This window comes from Vanessa cardui, chromosome 22, assembly GCF_905220365.1.
Source record: "Vanessa cardui chromosome 22, ilVanCard2.1, whole genome shotgun sequence".
Classification (NCBI taxonomy): domain Eukaryota; kingdom Metazoa; phylum Arthropoda; class Insecta; order Lepidoptera; family Nymphalidae; genus Vanessa; species Vanessa cardui.
In genome coordinates this window covers 6,173,536-6,198,255 of record NC_061144.1, presented here as the reverse complement: position 1 = coordinate 6,198,255, position 24,720 = coordinate 6,173,536, and the positions used below count along the sequence as shown (strand labels likewise).

The 24,720-nt window shown below is 36.7% G+C and overlaps 2 protein-coding genes across 2 annotated transcripts in view; one reads left to right on the top strand and one right to left on the bottom strand.

Annotated features, from left to right (window-relative positions):
* Positions 1–21,979, top strand: part of LOC124539248 (lysozyme-like) — a 44,254-nt gene extending 22,275 nt beyond the window's left edge. The window contains exons 4-5 of the mRNA XM_047116560.1: positions 20,911–20,974; positions 21,547–21,979. Coding sequence (XP_046972516.1) covers positions 20,911–20,974; positions 21,547–21,680 — 198 coding nt within the window. The 3' untranslated portion in view covers positions 21,681–21,979. The remainder of the gene's footprint in view (positions 1–20,910; positions 20,975–21,546) is intronic.
* The window catches only part of LOC124539249, a 118,601-nt gene that overhangs the window by 64,204 nt on the left and 29,677 nt on the right, over positions 1–24,720 (bottom strand). The gene's annotated exons all lie outside the window — the stretch shown is intronic.

Sequence of the window (24,720 nt, the reverse complement as noted above, 5' to 3'; positions counted from 1 at the left end):
TCCGGTCTGAAGGGTGAGTGAACCAATGTAACTACAGACACAAGGGACATAACATCTCAGTTCCCAAAGTTGGCTATGTAAAGAATGGGTAATGTTTCTAACAGCGTCATTGTCTTTGGGCGGCAGTGACCGCTTACCATCGGGCGGTATTTATGCTCATACGCCAACAAAAAAAAAAATACGTCAGTGAAAGTAGATACGGGAATGTGATACTGTTCCAATTGAACTGCTTTCTTGGTGGGATCCAGAAGAAACCAAAAGAACAAAAAGCCGTTAGTTATGTTTCTCTCTCCACTCTCCAATATATTATATTAACCTGCAACTGCCTACTTGTATTATTGATTTATAATGGTATCTTGGTAATTAATCCATGTTTTGCAAGAAACGTGATCACTATTATCATTAAAGAATATAAACGCCACGACGAAATTCCGTTGAAAGCAAATTAAACTAAAAGAAAATTATAGAAATACGGATTTATCAAAAGCAAGTTGATGTTATTAAATTTGAGATACAGTTGACAGTATTTCAAATATCAACAGCACTGCTATTCGCTATGACAATCTTATTTACTAATAGTGTTACGATGTTTCTGGAACATTCAAAGCAAATTCTGAATTCAGACGTCCTGATTAGTTTATGTATCCTGTACCGATGCCGAAGGAAATATTAAAGTTTAATTTATTTAGTGATTGTTCATTTCAGACCGAAAACAATATTAAAAAAAGTAACAGCCGGTAATTTTCCACTGCTGGGTTAAGGCCTCCTTTAAGCTGCCTTTGAGAAGAAGGTTTAAAACATATTCCACCACGCTGTTCCAATGGAATACACATGTGGCAGAACTTCTATGAAACTAGCCACATGCAGGCATCACGATGTTTTCCTTCAATTATAAACACAAATTAAGCATATGAATATTTTGTAGTGCTTGCCCGGGTTTGAACCCGCGATTATCGGTTAAGATGGCTCACTCATCACAAGGCCTTGTGCCTTAAAGATTAAAGACACACCGCAATCAAGGCTTATAATTGTATATATATTATAGACACTAAAGCTGTGCTTGTTTCAACTCGATCAAGCTATATAATGGAGACTACATACCTTGAAATACATGGATCCAGTATTTTGTCAGAAAATCAATGTTAAATCTCGTATCGGGAAATTTAAGCAAAACGGGACAATGAATATTCTGTAATACTAATTATATTTGTGCCATTAACAGTTTCAAAAACTATTTTGTCTTTTCTCATGAACAAGGCATTCGTAGATAATGTCGAAATATTGAGCTCCCCTAAATAAAAATAAAAAACATATCTTCTTTTAAATACTTGTAGTTTTAACATTATATTATTAACAGTTTTTTGGTCTTTGGAATAAAAGTGCAATAACATTACTTATAGGTACACTCCACTCCACTGGGAATAGACGAAATCTAAATAAAACTAATTATAACGGATTTGAATCGCGTATATTAATTTTTTTTTTAAACATCCCGACGTTTCGAGCACTTTGCAGTGTTCGTGGTCACGGGTAGACTAAGATGACATTTGTCTATTTGAAGAACAAAGGAAATATTGTTAACAACTACCGCCAACGATTTCTCAATTGATATCATGAGTAACGTTCCGGTTGCACGCAGAAGGCACTGACTGTATCTTTAGGTCTTGCAGTCTGTTGGATTTGGGATTTTAAATTTTTTATAAGTGGATGTTTAAAAAAAATCATCCAGCTCCTGCCAGCCGTCTTGCGTAAGTCGTCACTCCACCGTGCCCGAGGACGTCCTACACTACGTTTGCCGAGACGCGGTCTCCACTCTAGAACACGTTTCCCCCAACGGTTATCGGTTCTGCGGCAAATATGGCCAGCCCACTGCCACTTCAGCTGGATGTAAGGGGGCGCAAATTACATCTTAGCGCCCCAAGCCAACCTCACCTGCCCGTGATGCATCCTGCCAACTAGCAAACGAGGCTCTGGCGACCGAATGATGGCGGTATAACCATCAAAATAAGAGGCACATATTAGGGCTATGTGAAGTCCGGAGAGAGGGAGAGGACACCGTAACCCTCGATTCGGGCAACCTAATGTACTTCCGAGAGGGAGACCAACAATCCCAAGGTGGCGTTGGGTTTCTGGTAAATAAGTCCCTAGCTGACAACGTTGTGGAAATCTCCAGTGTGTCGAACAGGGTTGCGTACCTCGTAATAAAGCTCACCGAGAGGTACAGCCTCAAGGTAGTGCAAGCGTACGCACCGACCTCGACACACTCGGACGATGAAGTGGAAGAATTATTCGATGATATATCGAGGGCCCTCCACTTCACCACGAAAACCCACTACAACGTTGTCATGGGGGACTTTAACGCTAAAGTGGGAGTACAGAATTGCAGCGAATCGGTAGTAGGACCCCATGGATTTGGAAGTTGGAATCATAGGGGGCAAATGCTTGTCAACTTCCTCGAACGGGAGGGGCTCTTCTTGATGAACTCCTTCTTCAAGAAACAGCCCCAAAGGAAGTGGACGTGGCAAAGCCCCCTACACTATGACCAAAAATGAGATAGACTTCATCATGACAGACAAGAGGCACATATTCAGAGACGTCTCTGTGATCAACAGGTTCAATACCGGTAGTGATCACCGACTTGTCCGAGGCTCTCTGAATATCGATTTTAGGGCCGAGCGCGTCCGTCTGATGAAGTCCACGCTCCGACCAAAGCTTCTCCAACCCATTGCGGGATCTGAAACGTTCCAGTCAAATCTGGAGAACCAATTCGCTGCCGTGAAAACCACAACAGACGTAAACCAGACCCTAGAAAATGTAGTTGGAATTCTCAGGGAAGAAGATACAAGACTTTGTGGCATGCAGCGTAAGGGCAGGAAGTCCAAACTTTCAGAAGAGACCTTAGGGCTAATGAAGAAACGACGTGAAAACCCACCTGTCACTTTTTCAGAGAAGCGGCAACTAAACCGAGAGATCAGCAAGCGCGTACGACACGACCTCCGGTGCTCCAATACTCTCACGATTGAAAGAGCAATCAAGCAGAATCGGGGGTCTAAGGTGTTCGTACAATCTCTTGGAAGGAGCCACCTAACGAAGTTGACAACATCAAGTGGAGAAGTCGTTTCTTCCAAGACGGCAGTTCTTTCGGAAGTAGAGGACTTCTACGGCCAATTATACGCATCGCATGCACCTCGACCTGATACCGAAAATGAGGATTCTAGAGCTACATTAACACGCCATTTCTCAGAAGACCTGCCTGAAGTCAGGTTTGGCGAAATCGAGATTGCTCTTAAACAGCTTAAAAATGGAAAAGCCTCTGGAGAGGACGGTATTACTATAGAGTTATTAAAAGCAGGAGGTAATCCGGTACTCAAGGAACTCCAAAAGCTTTTTAACTCTGTCCTCTTCGAAGGGAGAACTCCGGAGGCGTGGAGTAAGAGTGTGGTCGTCCTGTTATTCAAAAAGGGAGACAAAACCCTGCTGAAGAACTATCGTCCCATATCCCTACTGAGTCACGTCTATAAGCTGTTTTCAAGAGTGATCACGAACCGTCTTGCACGAAGATTCGACGAATTCCAACCTCCAGAACAGGCCGGGTTTCAGCCCGGATACGCCACCATAGACCACATCCACACAGTGCGGCAGATTATACAGAAGTCCCAAGAGTATAATCGGCCCCTGTGTTTTGCATTCGTGGACTATGAGAAGGCTTTTGACTCGGTTGAAATCTGGGCTGTTCTGGAGTCCCTGCAGCGTTGCCAAATTGATTGGCGATATATCCAAGTGATGAGATGTCTCTACGAAGCCGCCACCATGTCCGTCCGAGTACAGAATCAGCAAACAAATCCCATACCATTGCATCGAGGAGTGAGACAAGGGGACGTTATTTCCCCCAAATTGTTCACTTATGCAGTGGAGGATATGTTCAAGACGCTGAACTGGAAAGAACGTGGCATCAACATCAATGGCGAATACATCTCTCACTTGAGATTCGCGGACGACATCGTCATCATCAGGTGCAGGACCTACAACAAATGCTGAACGATCTGGCTGATTCTTCTATGCGTATCGGCCTACGGATGAACTTGGATAAAACCAAGGTCATGTTCAATGAACATGTTCTACCGGAACCGATTGCTATACACGGTACCGTCCTCGAAGTTGTTCAAAAATATGTCTACCTTGGGCAGACTTTGCGATTTGGTAGAAACAACCTTGAGGACGAGGTGAATAGAAGAATTCAGCTTGGTTGGGCAGCGTTTGGAAAATTACGTCGAATCTTTACGTCGTCGATCCCACAGTGCCTTAAGACGAAAGTCTTCAACCAGTGCGTCCTACCCGTCATGACATACGGAGCCGAAACGTGGACACTCACGGCAAGGCTGGTCCACCAGTTTAAAGTCACTCAGCGTGCTATGGAAAGGGCTATGCTCGGCGTTTCTCTGTGGGATCGCATCAGAAATGAGGCGATCCGCCAGAGAACCAAAGTCATCGACATAGCCCACCGGAGGTTATCAATTCGAGGGGTATGTATGTAATATTGTCAGAATTTAATTACATTTGCGTATAATGATCCATTTTGGGTTCAAAGCACGTGTGCTGTTCGTAAGTGTATGTTTGTATATCTGTTCACGAATTTCTAGATCAAAGGTCATTGATGAATGAAATGACAAGTGAGATGATCATTTTTAATCTCATTTATGTACACTTCATCTTAGGGTACCATACCCTAAGTAAGTTTCATTAAAATCGGTCTAGACCTTTCATAGATTAATTATTTTATGTTTAGTTTACTAGCTGTTTCCAATTTTAAAGACGGTTTTTTATGAACAACAACATTTTTTATAAATTATTTCCTATATAAATAAATGCATATACAAAATTAGACCAACTATCTTCCAACCCTATGTAAATGCAGCATCGGTTCGGGCTTTTCGTGAAATATTCGCATAATTTTGCACTAATCACTCCGGAATGTGATGGCGCTTAACAAATGGCGCTCACTCGCTAGATTACAAGTATTGATTCATCACTGCCCATTCAAAATTTAATTCCGAATATATATCAGGCAGCGCGCTAAGCTGTAAGCAAGCTTTATTTATGAACGTCTAACGGCAGCTAAAACTGGTTACGAACACAGCCAAGTGATAAAGGTAGTATAAGATATCTATTGCTATTTTTAAAATAATAAAATTTCATAAATTTACTGCACACAAATTCAGTCTGTATATTGAACAAAATTTTGGCTTAAAATATAAATGAAAAACATTTGGAATATCTTCAGAGTTTATTTAGAATCGAAATTAAACTATTTCGGAATTCTGAATTTTTAATGAATTTAACGTAACTCAGATTGAGTTTTCATTTACTTAATGATTACATAGTATAAAACAGAGTCAATTACTACTGCCTGTGCTATGTATGCTCAGGTTTTTAAAAGTACGCTTATTTTGATGTAGTTTTTTTTAATAGATATAGTGATTTGGGAGAAAAGTTATTGTGTATAATACATGGATAATATAGTGAAGGAACATTGATAATATTAAAAGTTTCTGAAGTGATGTCATAAATAAACAAATTCAAGCCGGGGCGGGCCGCTAGTTTCATTATATTTATTATATTGCACAAATATGAATAAGAACATCGTTAGGAAACATGCATGTGTCGAATGATGTACATTTATGATTCGTATATCAAATCTTCTTGTAAAAAAGGATGCCAGAAATACATCATCATCCCAGTTCAGAAAAATTGACAAAGAAAATTATGAAAAATTACGAGAAATATGTGTTAAAATCTTAAGTAACTTAATTTGTTATTGTGGAAATGAGTTACTTAATGTTTAACATTAACGAAACTGCAGATTTTTTTGGAAGATTTTTACTTGGTGGGCTTTGTGCAAGCCCGCCTGGGTAGGTACCACTCACTCATCAGATATTCTACCGCTAAACAACAGTACGCAGTATTGTTGTGTTCCGGTTTGAAGGGTGAATGAGCCAGTGCAACTACAGGCACCAGGGACATAGCATCTTAGTTCCCAAGATCGGTGACACATTGACGATATAAGGAATAGATAATATTTCTTACAGCGTCGTTGTCTATGGGTGATGGTGACCACTTACCATCAGGTGGCCCATATGCTCGTCCGCCAACCTATTGCATAAAAAAAGAGATGAGAATTATAATAGTATCTGAGTGTATGTTGAGTAAAGAGAACCGACGATTTTGGCTCACTGGTTAACAGGTGATGTCAATTAGTGATGATTATGAAGACTTTCTAAACTTTCTCGGTATTCCTAACTCGGAACTCATCATCGTTGAATTCGAGCGCGCAATGTTAAAAGGTAATATGCGAAATACAACTGCAATCATTATAAGATGTATTGGATACAAGTCGGTTGACGATATTTCACAAGTGAGGTACGAAACGAATTCCTACAGAATCGTACTGTTGAATGAAACATTTGTCTTTATGATTTTATCTGTTTGAAATTATTCCACTTTGACACTCTAATACCAAACGACGAAATTGGTATATATGTTTTTTTAATAATCTCTTCGGTACACATATTTAACTCTCAGATAACAAACACTGCACTAACTTCTATATAATTCAAACAATCTTTACGTTACTTAAGGAGCTGAGATGGCCCAGTGGTTAGAACGCGTGTATCTTAACCGATGATTGCGGGTTCAAACCCAGGCAAGCACCACTATATATATGTGCTTAATTGTGTTTATAATTCATCTCGTGCTCAGCGGTGAAGGAAAACATCGTGAGGAAACCTGCATGTGTCTATTTTCATCGAAATTCTGCCACATGTGCATTCCACCGACCCGCATTGGAACAGCGTGGTGGAATACGTTCCAAACCCTCTCCTTAATGAAAGAGGAGGCCTTATCTCAGCTGTGGGAAATTTACAGGCTGTTACTTTACTTTACTTTACTTTACGTTACTTTGTTTCTATAATGCACGACAACATATGGTGTATTTTGATATATTAATGTTCAAACATTACGACATTTATCACATCTCATCTACTACAAATATTTGAGGTATACATTAAAATTCAACTAAATAAACTATTCAAATATTTCAGTACTAATATTGAATAGCGTTACAGAGTTTATCTGTTAATTCTAAATAGAATCGTCGACAATTTCTAGTTCAACCTGTCCCGCTGTGACCGCATTCGAGTAATAAAATAGATATAACAATCAGAACATCTAACTAATACACGTCCGGTACCGACAGCATAAACTATTACCAGCTATACTTATATGAATAGATGGTCAAGCTTGTAAATGGATCCACTGTGAGTCATTTTAAACATTTCACAGCATCACAACCAAAAGCTTTGGTTTTATATCCCTTGAGTAACAACAGGATACTGTAAGCTTACATTATCTAAACTGAATAATTGGTTCTAAACAAATATTAAAACTTTCATTAGGAGGTAATATTTCATTGAGATAAACAAATCGGTTTATTTTTATTTAAATCCGTATTAAATATTTACAATAACATAATTTCAATTATAAAATGTTATATGACTTTGCTGACGGTACACAAACGGATGAAACGCATTATGGCCAGATTTGCCAGTGTTAATTTAGATGGAAGTGGGCCAGTGCAGCGACCTTAGATGCGGGAACGAAGGGTTCCATTGTATGACATCTTTGAATCTATTCGAATAACTGAAATATTAGAATAGATTTAATTTAAAACCAGATTTTATAGAATTCTTTTATTTTATTTAAATTTGGAATTCGCTATTATTTTTTACAGTCACTGATCGAATTTTGATCACAATCATTCCTTTACAAAATGAACGAGAACTCATATGAATTAAAAAAAAAACATTATTCAGTTTTTTTTTTATTTTAAATAGTTATATAAAAATATATTTAAATATTTATAAATAGTATACAAAAACGTTGCTTCTTATCTCCATCTCCACTAAATTATTTTAAACCAATAAACGGATTTATACGCACTTTTCACCAATTAAAACAACTTTAAACGAGGACCATATAATTATTTAATTTGTACGTAGTTTGTACTAAATATTTACAAAACATATAATTGACAGCCTAGAAGGTCCAACAGTTAATGCGTACATTTTAACCGATGACTACGAGTTTAAACTTGGCAAGCATCACTGAATTTTCATGAGGTAAGTAAGTAAGAAATTTCTCACTCGTGTACGGTGAAGTAAAACATCGTGAGGAAACCTACATACGTCTAATTTCAATGAATTTCCACCCATTGAAGCAACGGAGGTGGCCTAATCCCAGCAGTAAAACATTCGACTGTAAAATGGCAAAAAAAAATTACGGTGTTTTATTCAAAAAAATGCTTTCGTGCGTTGGACAGTTAAAGAGTTTGCATAGGCATATCTATCATCTAAAGTACACATATAGTAATTATTTTATCTGTAAATAATTATTTAAAAAAAACTACAGATTATTGGCAAAGCCAATTATTTCAATTTCTTAATTATCCTTATGCAGATATATTCGTTACCTTGGACTAATATTAAACGAATATATCTGCATTATATTTTAATCTATATAGATCAAAATTGGGATGTAAGGGGGCGCAAACTACACCTTAGTGCCCCAAGCCAACCTCACCTGCCCGTGGTGCATCCTGCCGACCAGCAAACGAGGCTCTGGCGACCGACTGATGGCGGTATAACCATCAACATAATAGGCGTAGCTAAATACCACAGGCCGGTGACGGGCAGCAGCGTCACCGGTGCGAGAAGCTACGCCCTGCGATCGCCAACCCGCCTGCCCAGCGTGGCGATTATGGGCACAACCTCCACATACAGCACACACGCAAGCCACGGCCCCCAGTTCCCGGCAGCCCCGCTATTCCTCGTCATGGTGGCGACGATGGTAACGGCGGGACGGGGGGTGCTAAGAATCACCGGGCTACGGGAGGCCACCACAACCGACTGACCCTTGCGACGTACAACGGACGCACGCTACGGCTTGACTCGCATCTAGCGCAACTTGAGGTAGAACTTGGGAAAATTAGGTGGCACATATTAGGGCTATGTGAAGTCCGTAGAGAGGGAGAGGACACCGTAACCCTCGAATCAGGCCACCTAATGTACTTCCGAGAGGGTGACCAACAATCCCAAGGTGGCGTTGGGTTTCTGGTAAATAAGTCCCTAGTTGACAACGTGGTGGAAATCTCCAGTGTGTCGAACAGGGTAGCGTACCTCATTATAAAGCTCACCGAGAGGTACAGCCTCAAGGTGGTGCAAGCGTACGCACCGGCCTCGACACACTCGGACGATGAAGTGGAGGAATTATTCGATGACATATCGAGAGCCCTCCACTTCACCACGAAAACCCACTACAACGTTGTCATGGGGGACTTCAACGCTAAAGTGGGAGTACAGAACTGCAGCGAATCGGTAGTAGGACCCCATGGACTTGGAAGCAGGAATCATAGGGGGCAAATGCTTGTCAACTTCCTCGAACGGGAGGGGCTCTTCTTGATGAACTCCTTCTTCAAGAAGCAGCCGCAAAGGAAGTGGACGTGGCAAAGCCCCGACACTATGACGAAAAACGAGATCGACTTCATAATGACGGACAAGAGGCATATATTCAGAGACGTCTCAGTGATTAACAGGTTCAATACCGGTAGTGATCACCGACTCCTCCGAGGCTCTCTGAATATCAATTTTAAGGCCGAGCGCGCCCGTCTGATGAAGTCCACGCTCCGACCAAAGCTGCTCCAAACCATTGCGGGATCTGAAACATTCCAGTCAATCCTGGAGAACCGATTCGCTGCCGTGGAAACCACAACGGACGTAAACCAGAACCTCGAAAATGTAGTTCGAATTCTCAGGGAAGAAGGCACGAGATATTGTGGCATGCAGCGTAAGGGCAGGAAGTCGAACCTTTCGGAAGAGACTTTGGGGCTCATGAAGAAACGACGTGAAAACCCACCTGTCACTTCGTCAGAGAAACGGCAATTAAACCAAGAGATCAGCAGGCGCGTACGACACGACCTCCGGTGCTCCAATACTCTTGCAATAAAAAGAGCTATTGAGCAGAATCGGGGGTCTAAGGTGTTCGTACAATCTCTTGGAAGGAGCCACCTGACGAAGTTGACCACAGCAAGTGGAGAAGTCGTTTCTTCTAAGCCGGCAGTACTTTCGGAAGTAGAGGACTTCTACGGCCGGTTATACGCATCGCATGCATCTCGACCTGATCCCGAAAATGAGGATCCTAGAGCTACATTAACACGCCATTTCTCTGAAGACCTGCCTGAAGTCAGTATTGGCGAAATCGTGACTGCTCTTGGACAGCTTAAAAATGGAAAAGCCCCTGGAGAGGACGGCGTTACCACAGAGCTATTAAAAGCGGGAGGTAAACCGGTACTTAGGGAACTTCAGACGCTTTTTAACTCTGTCCTCTTCGAAGGGAGAACTCCGGAGGCGTGGAGTAGGAGTGTGGTCGTCCTGTTCTTCAAAAAGGGAGACAAAACCCTGCTGAAGAACTATCGTCCCATATCCCTACTGAGCCATGTCTATAAGCTGTTTTCAAGAGTGATCACGAACCGTCTTGCGCGAAGATTCGACGAATTCCAACCCCCGGAGCAGGCCGGGTTTCGGACCGGATACGGCACCATAGACCACATCCATACAGTGCGGCAGATTATACAGAAGTCCCATGAGTATAATCGGCCCCTGTGTCTTGCATTCGTGGACTATGAGAAGGCCTTTGACTCGGTTGAAATCTGGGCTGTTCTGGAGTCCCTGCAGCGTTGCCAAGTTGATTGGCGATACATCCAAGTGATGAGATGTCTCTACGAAGCTGCCACCATGTCCGTCCGAGTACAAAATCAGCAAACAAATCCCATACCATTGCATCGAGGAGTGAGACAAGGGGACGTTATTTCCCCCAAATTGTTCACTAATGCAATGGAGGATATGTTCAAGACGCTGAACTGGAAAGGACGTGGCATTAACATCAATGGCGAATACATCTCTCACTTGAGATTCGCAGACGACATCGTCATCGTGGCAGAAACGCTGCAGGACCTACAACAAATGCTGAACGAGCTGGCTGATTCTTCTATGCGTATCGGCCTACGGATGAACTTGGATAAAACCAAGGTCATGTTCAATGAACATGTTCTACCGGAACCGACTACGATACACGGTACCGTTCTCGAAGTTGTTCAAAAATATGTCTACCTCGGGCAGACTCTGCGATTAGGTAGAAACAACCTTGAGGACGAGGTGAATAGAAGAATTCAGCTGGGTTGGGCAGCGTTTGGGAAGTTACGTCGAATCCTAACATCGTCGATCCCACAGTGCCTTAAGACGAAAGTCTTCAATCAGTGCGTCCTACCCGTCATGACATACGGAGCCGAAACGTGGACACTCACGACAAGGCTGGTCCACCAACTTAAAGTCGCTCAGCGTGCTATGGAAAGGGCTATGCTCGGCGTTTCTTTGAGGGATCGCATCAGAAATGAGGTTATCCGTCAAAGAACCAAAGTCATCGACATAGCCCACCGGATTAGTAAGCTGAAGTGGCAGTGGGCTGGTCATATTTGTCGTAGAACCGACAACCGTTGGGGAAAACGTGTTCTAGAGTGGAGACCGCGTCTCGGCAAACGTAGTGTAGGACGTCCTCAGGCACGGTGGAGTGACGATATACGCAAGGCGGCAGGCAGGAGCTGGATGCGAGTAGCCGGAGAAAGACCACAGTGGCGTGCACTGGGAGAGGCCTATGTCCAACAGTGGACAAAAATAGGCTGTTGATGATGATGATTGATGATGAGATCAAAATTGTCTTTTAAACTATTACAAATTACGTGCCTCCATAAAATCGTTCTCTGCAAAAACGGTGATCGGAACTGGCTGTAACAATAAAAAATTGAGCGTAGCAATTTGAATGTCTAAATTTTGAATCTATAATGAGATGTGGTCATGATCTCTGATATGGTCAGAGGAAGGAGATGGCCAAAGAAACGTTGGGTGGATTGTGTGATATGGCTGAAAAGAATTTTACATGTGAGATGCCGTCAGACAGAGATGTGAAAAAGAAGACATACTGCGCCGGACCCAAATCGTCATCATAATAAGCCCGTATTAGTCAGCTGTTGGACGTAGGCCTCCCCAAGGCGCCACTGAAACCGATCTTCAGTCTTTCTCACCTATTTCCTACGAAAATCCAAACAAAATTTGGATAAGAGCAGAAGGATAATGATGATGATTGCACTCGGGGTTATATTACATATGGCCGGGGCCGATTAGTAGTTACTGATAATCTGAAAAAATATTTTCGCGACGCGCGACAAGAAATTCAAGAAATATGTGATAGTTTTAAATAAATTAATGTATAGTATAATAAATAAGAACAAGAACTAGACCTTGAACGTAGACCTTCATCTGACACATGCATATTCCTCACGATCCTTATCTTCACACCCGTACACCAAATTACTATGTAATGGTTTGCCCGAAAACGTAAAACTCTTATAAGATTCATTCGTTTTAGCCCCTGGACTATAGGTTTCTAATTATAAAAAATATTAATGTAATAAACATCATTGTTAAATATATAGAGTTCGCGTAAATTAAGTGGATGAATTGTGACCGAGTGAAGTCGTAACGAGATTCACACCGATCAATTCTCCACCATTCGTCTATGTTAGTCACTAAAAGTTTAAATAGTGTTGTGATATGTGTGTGAGTGATATCGACATATGAATATTATTTTATTTATTTATTTTAATAACTGTAACTTTATAATCAGACTCCAATATAAAGAACGAGTAATTTGACATCAAATAAAAATATTAAAATTTATATAATAAATATGTTACCCAAAATTCATTCAAAGTTGAACTTTCCACAAATAAATTCTGACAATCAGAAATAAAGCTTCGATGATCTCATGATGAGTCAGCTACTAGTATTTCGCTATATATGTATATATAGACCTAAAAATGTATCTCACAGCTTCGTACTTATCAAAACTACAACAGAATACAATTCAAAGTCAACGTCAATTTTGTTTTTTATTAAATATAGAAGTGATTACACATGCTTATTGACAGTCAAAAATCTACCACCACAAAACATCTTCTGCAGCTTATATTATTTCAAATACATTTACTCTGGTTTCATGCACATAAGCGCGTCCAATCCATGATGATCTAAATGGTAGTCTTCCTGAAATGTCTGTCTTTGTGGACAAATAATGAACCCGAAATAACACTCTATTGATAGTAAAATTAGAGTCGATACATTTTTATCGATGAACATCTGCCATCACTAGCGCCAGATAAACCCGCATCGATATAGGGAACAGACACGTACTTACGTTTTCAATCACCAAGGAAATCTCAATTGCGGTGTCTGCAAAGAGGCGGAATATTCGTACTATCTATATATTTATTTCAAATTGCTTATAAATAAAAGAATTTTCTATGTCTGTACGAAAAATATTATAAAGTTTTGTGTTATTTACATCTTTGATATTTAAGAATTATCAAAACAATAAAACTCGACTATTTATCATTTCGATTTTCAAAACAAAATAAACATTATATCTCTTTACATTTTTTTTTCTGATAAGATTCATTTACAGCCAAAGGTAATTTTTACAGGAACTTAAAAATACAACAAAATATTCATATGAATTATCTCTGCTATATTTAAATTTAAAGTTAAATACCATTGCACAGATTATAAATCAAATCCACAGATAAAATATATGCAATGTCTCAAGTAAAACCTGGCGTATAAGAAGTTCAATACTCTCTTACTAAATACGTTCTCTGTGCAAATCGAAGCGATTGAAATCAGTCTGGGCGGTCGGTAAATAACATCTAGCGTCCTAATACTTTCCGAGATTGCTAATCCGACGTCTACCGTTCTTATGTTTACAGTCGAAATGGAACCAAGGATTATGTTATTGGATGATCCAAGGATGCATTTTGGTATTGTAGATATTAAAATGAGAATATTTATATCGAAGTAAATTCTGTTTTTGAAATGAAAACACAATGGTACGAAAATGTGAATCTTAATCGAAGTATTGGGTTTCAAAGCCAAGGTACTGTTGATTGAAATGAGGTTTTTTGAATTATGGTCATCAGATGTTCTACCACCAAATAGCAGTACCTAGTGATGTTGTGTTACGGTTTGAAGGAGTGAGTCCGTGTAACTACAGACAAGTCATAACATCTTAGTTCTCAGAGTTTGTGGCGCATTCGCGATGTAAGGAATGGTGACCACTTACCATTAGATCGTCCACGAGGTAGACCACATTCTTGTTTCAAAAAAATAGAATTTAACACTTATGTTTTATATATTGTTAGTAATTATATTTGAGTAAAATATTATTATTATTAAAAAAAATATATCCTATCAAGCGATCCCAAGCCGTCTAACGGTCCAGTCGATTGTAAGCACACCCAAAATAATAATCAAAACCGTTCCAGTCGTTTAAGTAAAATTCGATACAAGAATTACATACGTATAAAGATAAAATGGATTCTATGAGCAATGGCTTAAACAGTTATTTCAATGCAATTTATATTCGATAGCCCATTGGCCCGATATCCATTCGGCTATAAAGCAAAAAACGCCGTTTAAAATGTTCGGCTTAAATGAACGATAATAATGATATATTTTTATCACAATAATGCAACTCAATCAAGAGTACAACTAACACGGGATAATGGATAATTCCGCCCACAGCGCCATCAACGGCCAAATAAATAAGCGAATTAATTAAAAACATGTTTGCTGACTACATACAAAATGCAGTGCGGTGTGTTCTGAAATTTGCATTTTTATAACGCCCCTAATGGAGAAATGCGTATCGGATAGTTTTTTGACGGGAATAAAATATAATGGCTCGTTTTTTTTTATTCGTGAATAGTTTTGCAGTTTTTCGTATAAATTTTGTTTCACGAAAATTTTCAACTTACTTTCACATTTAAAAATATATTTAAGAGATTTAAACAAAGTTGAAAAAATCTATGAAATAAAAGGCACAATGAAATAAAATAACAACGCGTGATACTTATTCAATAAAATGAAGCCATTTTTAAATTAATTTGAGTAGGTAATGTATAATAACTTAATTAATAAATAGCGTAACGCACATTAGAAAATTAAACAATTTATGAATATCTGGCTTCCGCCCAAACCTTTGCTTGTAAGGCAGTAACGACGTAAACAAATTTTCGCAGTGATAAAATTATATGTTAGGATGATTAAGGAGATACCACACTAAACGCATATTATGTTGTGAAGTTCGAAATACCCTAATTTGCTCTACTAGTAGCTGACATTCAGAAAGAAATCTGTCGCGTGACGTGCATCATCATCCTCCTGCCCTTATCCCAATTTTACTTGAGATCGGCGCAGCATCATATCTTCTTCTTCCATCCTTCCCTATCTGACGTCATCACACAAGTAACATTCTTTCCAGCTATATCAACTTTCAAACCCTTCCATCATTTCTTTTGTTTTACGAACGAGCTTATTACCAAAACATTTGACATTTCGTTCTTATTTCAAAATCAAACTAAGATTAAGTTTACGTGGTTACATCATATAATGAATAACAGATAAATAAAAAACGTCATTATATTTTTTTGTCTGTGTCAACATTTTTCATTTGTACCTCTCTCCTCTACAATTGTCATAAACATGAAATAATGCAAGCTTGTGCGGTTAAACGATTAATATCGTGGTCGAGAGATTTAATGAGCGACAAACAGCTTTTTTTTCATAAAAATGTTAATACGATTATCATTTCAAAAGCATTAAAGATTATTGAAGTAATTAAGGTCAATAGAAGCGATACGCAAACCATGTAATAATACAAGCAGACGATAGGCTATTTCACTGGTTTTTAAAATCCATTTTATATTATTTAGTAGAAGTTAAGGAACCCAGTAAAAGTTGATTTTTTTATTTCTAGTACATATTTGCCAAAAAATATCATATTAAAAATTCCATATTTACAATAACGCGCGAAAACGCCGCTTGGACAATATGGCGCTACAATGGGGTCGGTGACGTTACTTTTCTGTATTTTAATCTGTGGTACATACAGTAGAAAAGCAAGGTTTACAAGAAAGTGACATCATCATAAGCCCGGCCAATCAGGAGCGTTTTGTGTCACGTGACAAACGTTTGAAAAAATGCATTATTATTTATTGATTTTTGAATAAATTAAGTATTATTTTCAAGTTTCGTTAGTAAATAACCATTTTTAAACTCATAATATACACTGATTACAATAATTCACAATTTATTTTTCGCATTGTCAAATAGCCTATAGTGCAAACGAGGTTTTAGTTTCGAAATTTTAAAAAAAATATTCTAAAATAGAATAATTATACCATTTATAAACCGATCATTAATTTACATATTTGTTTAGGTCGGCCATTTGTAGATCTGAAATAAATCCCTTAAAGGATCAATCTCTTGTCTGACTGTCTTTTATTCCGAATTTACTGGACCAAATTTGTATGTTTATCTAGTTAGGTGACCGATTCACGAAGGTTCATTTACGTAATTTAAATATAACAATTCTTATCTTTAATCGATAAGGGAAACTTGCGATCGTGGCCATCCTTACCATCATATCTCAAATAATAATACCTATTTGTCTATTTTATTTATTTTTATTTTATGGAATAGGTTGGCGGACGAACATATGAGCCACCTGATGGTAAGTGGTCATCATCACCCATAGACAATGACGCTGTAACAAATATTAACTATTCCTTACATCGTCAATGCGCCACCAACCTTGGGAACTAAGATGCTATGTCCCTTGTTCCTGTAACACTGGCTCACTTACCCTTCAAACCGGAACACAACAATACTGCGTATTGTTTAGCGGTAGAATATCTGATGAGTGGGTGGTACCCAGGCGGGCTTGCACAGCCCTACCACCAAGTAAAGTCTACATATTAAACGATAAATATTGAATAATTGCTAGATAAAAAATGCGAACAAGAATATCTTATATATTACTTGCTCAACCTTCAACTTAACCAGCGCGTAATTTATAATACACTAACATTATTCCCCCCCTTTTCTCAGCAGATGTATAATATATGGCATATGAGGAACCTACAAGACAAATTTCTAGTTTGTGTGTTATATATTTAGTTTTCAGAAATATGTATAAATCATTACTTTTCACGTTTTATTCTGTGTACAGTTTTATCTTGTTTTTCATGAAACGTTAAAATAAAACAGAACAATTTAATGAACGAGCAAGTAACAGATCGCTGTCAATAATCTCAAAATCGTTCTACACTATATTTTATAAAGAGATTTATGTCGTTCCAGAAATTTCTAATAGTCATCAATATTTTTCTCAAACTCAATCGCAGTCGTCTCCTGATATGACAGTTCAGATCGTAAGAAGCAGACAGTTTCAATCCGACGACGGAAACAAGGTTCTTCTGTCGAATAAATGTCACTTGATCACGGCGAGGCAAGACTCGACTCTTCTGTATTTTATAACAATACAATATTTTATTTTATATCTTCAAGAAAATTTGATCTTCATTTCTTTCTAAAAGACTAAATTGAAGACATATAAAGACATTTTAAGTTTTATTATTGTTAAAATAAAAAATATTTATTCAAATTCCCTGATTAAATATAAACATTGATACAAACAATGAAATTGCTATTTATTTTCTTAAGGAACATTTTTACGATGACAATATTTTAGTTGGAACATGTTCTATTTTTAAAATTGATTAATTATAATTTTAATTCCTTTAAGAATCAAAAAGACTCAGTAGCTAAAACAGATTAACCTTACCCGAAGATTATGAACTTAACTCGGTCAACCACCAAAATTTTCATCTGTTTAATTTATGATTATACTAGCGACCCGGCCGGCTTCGCAATACTAAATATAATACAGAATTTGTTTATTTAGGACATCACATTAAAAACTTTAAAAATTATCATTGTTTCTTTACTATGTTGTCCGTGTATGATATACAAAAACCATCGTCTCGAATCGATCTATCTATTAAAAAATAACATCAAAATCCGTTGCGTAGTTTTAAAGATTTAACCAAACACAGTGATATAGAGACAGAGAAAGCGACTTCGTTTTATACTATGTAGTAATTTCATCTCATGTTTATCGGTGAAGGAATACGTCTGTAAAATGTACATGTGTGATGAATTTCTGCTCAAGTCTGCTCAATAGGAAACCTATCTGTGCTCAGCAATAGTCCATTACAATCTGTTACTTTACTTTTTACCCAGTGGGTCGTCTATTATAGAAAAATGTTTCACCGCAACAGCAAAAAGAAGACCTGCGATAATTCTTTTTCTTTTTACTGCATCTCAAGAACGGTACGTCGCTTTCCTTATGCCAGATTTTATTTTATTCTTCCTTTTTTCTTTAAGACTTTTACGTGACAATTCATTTAAAAAAATCTATAATTACATAATATTATTGACATTGTAGTCAAACACTCTTTATTTATTAATATACTACCTGGGCTTACGTACCTTGTACGCGTTTGAATTTAACAAAAAAAAATATTATTGTAGCCTAAGTTAATCCTTATTATATCAGTTATCTGCCAGTTAATGTCCCGTCAAAATCGTTCCAGCCTTTCCAGAAATTAGCCGGAACAAACAGACAGAAAGACAGACGGAAAAATTGTAAAAAATGTTATTTTGGTCTATGTACCGTGTATACATATATGCATTGAGTATAAAATGGCTATTTTAATATTACAAACAGACACTTCAATTTTATTATATGTATAGATTATATTAGCTTTACTTTCAAATATGTCTTAGTACGTGATTCATAACAATATGCTGTATTTTTCTTTCGAATGTTAAATTAGTAATGTCAGAAAGAGAAATCATTGTTTAAATTCATCACTACAAAGTATATAAAACAAAATCGCTTTCCGCTGCCTGTCTGACCCTGAGTATTTATATTTAAAACTACGCAAAAGATTCTGATACGATTTTCTTTAATAGGCACAGTAGTTTAAGAGGAAGGCGTATATGTATGTATAAACCATGCATATTATAGTAGAGAGTTACTGATCAATTTAGAGGTTTCTAGTGTGGCTAGACTCTACGAGATACTTAGATCAAAATAATGCAGGTGTAGGTATTGTACTCCCTTATATGGTGTACAAAATAATCCGCAATGATATATATCTTAGGGATATCCTACAATATCCTTATCCCTTCGTTATTACGAGAAATAATGGCTTATTGGCCATCCTTATCCAATTAAGTACCTTAACTACATTTTTCATTTAATATAGATATTTAAAAACCAAGGATATAACTGTTTTTATTATCTAATAACAAGAAAACGGTAATCATTGTATGTACACTCTGTAATATATTTAGTATCAGCATTGCAGCCGTGCGAAGTCGGGGCCGGTCGCTAGCACCCTGATAATTACATTAATAAGTAAGGCCTTATCTCATAAGGTTTCATATTCTGTTTAGAATCTTTAAACATTATTCCATTTTCGTATTAGTAAATACTGATCAATCAATTTGTCAAGTTTTTCTATCATCTATCATAAAGATTTATCGCGCTTCTTGCCGAATATAATCGATCTTAACGTTTTATCTTAAATCAATAATTGTTCTATAATTATCTTTTAATAAGAATTTATATTAGTTATCAACTATAAGAGCCAAAATGTCTAAAATAATTGGTTTTTAAACGAAGGTTGCGGCTTTAAAACCGTATTCATTTCAAGAGGTTGCCTGGAAGAGATTGCTGTTTTAGCGATAAGGCCGCCTTTTGTGCATCTTTCTTAAACCTCACTAAAGTATGTGTTTATTGGTTTACAATAAAGGGTATTTTGATTTGATTTGAATCATAATCTGGTAGAAACTAGAATAAAAGTGGCGCTAAATGATTGCGATATATTGTATAAAATACAGGTATGAAAATTCAAAGATTCTTATCCAGATTTGAATTTAAGATAAACGATTTATTAATGACATCACATTAGAAACTTCTAAAATTATCAGTGTATCTTTAAAATATTGTCCATGTATTATATACAAAAACTTAATTCTCGAATAACACTAACTATTAAAAAACCGCATCAAAATGCCTTGTGAAATTTCAAAGATATAAGATAAGATAGATACATAGGGAGAGACAGCAGTAAGCGACTTTGCTTTATACTATGTAATTATTATAATGATAATGATGATTAAAAGCCTTAATTTTTTGTCTGTATATCTCGTGACCTAAAACAGGGGCCGCCACAGTGTAGCGTCAGACAGGCAAAAACTGTCATTTCAATAATATCTGGCACTTTGATAAGCAACTTTTCTTGAGATTTAATGCTATTATTTGTACATAGAATGATAATGACTATCATTCACTATCTTCCCAAAAAAAAAAAAACAAATATTTACAGCTGTTAACATTGAATGAATGTCAGTCGTACATAAACAAATATTGTTTTTATCACAATGACGTCACCAAAATGACTATAGCGTTTTGACGGGTATTAAAAAGGTTTTAAATGTATATTTAATTTTATGTCAAGACGTTTTTATTTTGCCGGATTATATTTTTTGTATGAAGTAATTTTCCAAACATAGTAGATCACCTTACTAATGCGACATCAACCAATGGAAGTGAGATAATACTTCCATTGAGCCTGTTACATACACACACATCAAACTGAATTATACACTACACTCACAATAACGCATTAAGCCAAAAAGGAGGCAGTAGGTATTGGTGCTTGTCGTTATAATATATGATGAGAGGGTTGTTTTATCCTTAACCAGACGCGCATACACCAAACACCTAATTGTATTTTAAATTAAATTTGTATTAAATATCCAATTTTATAATCAACAGATCAACAACAAGGAATGGTGTAAGAAAGGAAGGAAAGGAGGTCACTGCAGCATGAAATGCGAAGGTGCGCTAATCTGATTAATACTTACTAATTATGTTTCACGACGTCACTTGCAAAATTCAGATTTCATTTAACCGTGCTCTTCTAGCTTTTAATAAACTTTATTTTATGTAATTAAATTTATTAAGACTGCTTTTCTTTGAATTCGACACACTGAAATGCCTTACTGTGGATTTCTTACATTGAAACAGTATAATATATTTTTATTGGCAATTAAGTAAATTTATATTGTGGCCTGAGATGGCCTAATATTTAGGACGCGTGCATCTTAACCGATGATAAAATTCGGGCAAGGACGATTGAATTTTTATATGTTAAATTTGTGTTCATAATCTTGTGCTCAGCGATGAAGGTGAAATTCTAAGCAATTCTATTATGTATTCAATTATGATTAGAAATATATTTTCACGAAGAATTATCAGCACACAAACTATTCAACCAAAATAAATACAGAACGATGACTTTATTTTCACCAACTTAAAATTAATTTCTACAATACTTCTATGCTATAATAAGGTACTTACATAAGCTTTAAATGTGATCGTTATTAAAACTAATTCTTAATTACATTTCAGATCTCCTAAACGAGGATCTTGCTGATGACGTACGCTGTGCCAAGCGTATCTACGACAGAGTTGGATTCAAGGCCTGGCCTGCCTCTTATGCTTATTGCAAAGAGAAAAGCCTACCTGATTTATCTAGATGTTAAAATATACAGTTGTATTGTTATATCCTTAATAAGTAGTAGAGTTTTGAGGCCACTTGTTCAAGGCAATATTGCTATGAAAACATCACGTTAACTGACAATGTATCAAAAAGCCGCTTGTATTGTATGTGATCGTGAGGATAACAGCGCTTCATCATTGCATACAAAGTATAGGCTAGTCGCTGATTTACAAGTTCACTGTACTCTGAAAAGTACACGTTTATATTTTGAACCTTCTATATTCAAATAAAACCATGCCTTAAACACGTGGTCTTAAACGATTAATTCTCAGACGAATTTAATTCTCAGACGAATTTAATTCTCATGATAATAATTTTTACATTAATAAATTTCAAAAGTATTTTGCATTAAGTTTGTTTGTTAAATTTTCAAATACATCAAATTATAAGTCTTATTTTGAAACGATTAGAAACACAATAAGGGTATTGCTCAATAAATAATAATAATATAATTGGTTGAGCGTCCATATTTGTAAAAAATATCTTTTATAAATATGGATTATGTCATAGGTTAAGACTCATATGATAGATATGTCATATCTAATATTATTTCAAAACATTGATCATCTACATACGTCGTAGGTACAATATACATATATAATTAAAAAAATAAAATGTATATTACATAATAATACTGAAATTATTCTAGTATATAATGTCAGCTATAATACAGATAATTGTGCAATGTTTAATTTTTTATGTTTAACCTTCTTATCAACGTATATAGTTTAAGTATTACATTTAGATTCTATGTCATAGAAATAAAATAGTAATAGTTTACTGAATTTTCTATATTTGTACGTTTCATGTGTTACGAATTGAAATAAAATATGAAATAAACAATCGTTTATTATTAAATATTATCCAATATTTCTAGAACAAAATAGAAACAATGATAATGATAATTCTGACCGGTTTTGTAATAACGTCCTTCCTCAAGCAAGACTGCCATTAACGAGAAACTGCATATTACAGCGTCAAGTAAGAGTGAACTCTTTATTTCACTCAAATAATCCAAAGGGATAGTAAAACAAACAACAACAAAAGCCTGTAAATTCCCACAGCTGGGCTAAAGACCTCCTCTCCCTTTAAGGAGAAGGTTAGGAACAAATTCCACCACGCTGTTCCAATGCGGGTTTGTGGAATACATATGTGGCAGAATTTCTTCGAAATTTTTCACATGCAGGTTTCCTCACGATGTTTTCCTTCACCGCTGAGCACGAGATGAATTATATAGACAAATTAAGCACATGAATCAACGGTGCTTGCCTGGGTTTGAACCCGCAATCATCGGTTAAGATGCACGCATTCTAACCACTGGGCCATCTCGACTCTGAAGGAAAGCAATTCCATCATAACTGAAAAAATCGCTGTGTCTACTGCTTTAAGTTCTCTCTGAGTCAAGGGATTGCACGGAAAAACCTTTAAAATGTTCATCGGCATGATCTTGAAACAATAGGATCTATATTCTAACTAGTAGTCGTCTCTGGCTTTTTTCGCTTTTAAGGTGTTGATTGTCATGTTTTAGGCATTGGCAAAAAAGTAGCCTATGTCCTGTCTTGGAGTATCTTATATACATATTTACATTGGGAGATAAAATAAGGGACCATAGTAGCTCCAATCTTTAATTTCAGTTCAATGTTCCAAAATGTAAGAAGATTTATATTTTATACAAACTTTTATCCCCTATTTTATCCTCAAAGGGTTGAAATTTATCAAAATCCTTTCACAGAGGGTGCTATCTAACTGCATGCCAAATTTCAGCCCGATCCGTCCAGTGATTTGGGCTGTGCGTTGATAGATCACTATATCAGTCGGTCATCTTTGAATTATATATCTATATATGTAGACCAACTTTGCCAACATAGTAATATAGCAACAACATACATATTAAATTATATATATTGTCCACAAAATCACGTAGCGTATATCTTAAGCTTACCGCCTGGCAAAATTTGTTCTGGTGAATTAACTAAGATGCACATTGTAGCTATGACGGAATATGCAGGCGCATTATAAACCACTTAGATATTCTAAGCATTTCGGTTATAGCTCGATTATAAATCGAAACGCATCTTATAATTGGAATTTAAATAATGAATAAGACCTTTATATAATTATTTTATAATATTCTAATTCTTCACTCGGAAAACTTAATTGGCTATTTGACAATGCGAAAAATAAACTGTGTATTATTGTAATCAGTGTATATTATGAGTTTAAAAATGGTTATTTATAAACGAAACTGGAAAATAATAAGTAATTTATTCAAAAACCCACAAATAAAAATGCATTTTTTCAAACGTTTGTCACGTGACACAAAACGCTCCTGATTGGCCGGGCTTATTATGAAGTCACTTTCTTGTAAACTTGATTTTCTACTATAGGTACCACAGATTAAAATACATCAAAATGACGTCACCGACCCCATTGCAGCGCCATATTGTCATGTAAATGGATTTTAAAAACCAGTCAAATAGCCTATTGTAAAGTAATGCTTGATTCATTTTCCGACAGGAAATTTGAATAGCGATTCATCAGGAAAATGCTTGACAATTACTATCACCATTCCACGTGGTCATGGTTAATACAATAGCAATACTTATTTTAATTGTTTTTTATGGTATTGGTTGACGGACGAGCATATGGGCCCCCTAAACAATGGCGCTGTAAGAAAATTTAACCATCCCTTGCATTACCAATGCACTACCAACCATGGAAACTAAGATGTTGCACTGGCTCACTCACCTTTCAAACCGTAAGACAACAATACTGAGTACTGTTGCAGGTATACAGTAGAATATCTGATGAGTTAATCATCATACCTACCCAGACGATCTTGCACAAACCCTACCACCACTTCAAATATTCTAGTATTGTGATAATAAATACAACTAATATTTTTTTATTTAGATTTACAAGTATGTGCATATATTGTTTTATATTGTTAATTATTTATTATTTACCGCCTTCATGCTGTTCCGATTGACCTAAGGGTTGACTGACAGAGAATGCCTTCAGGC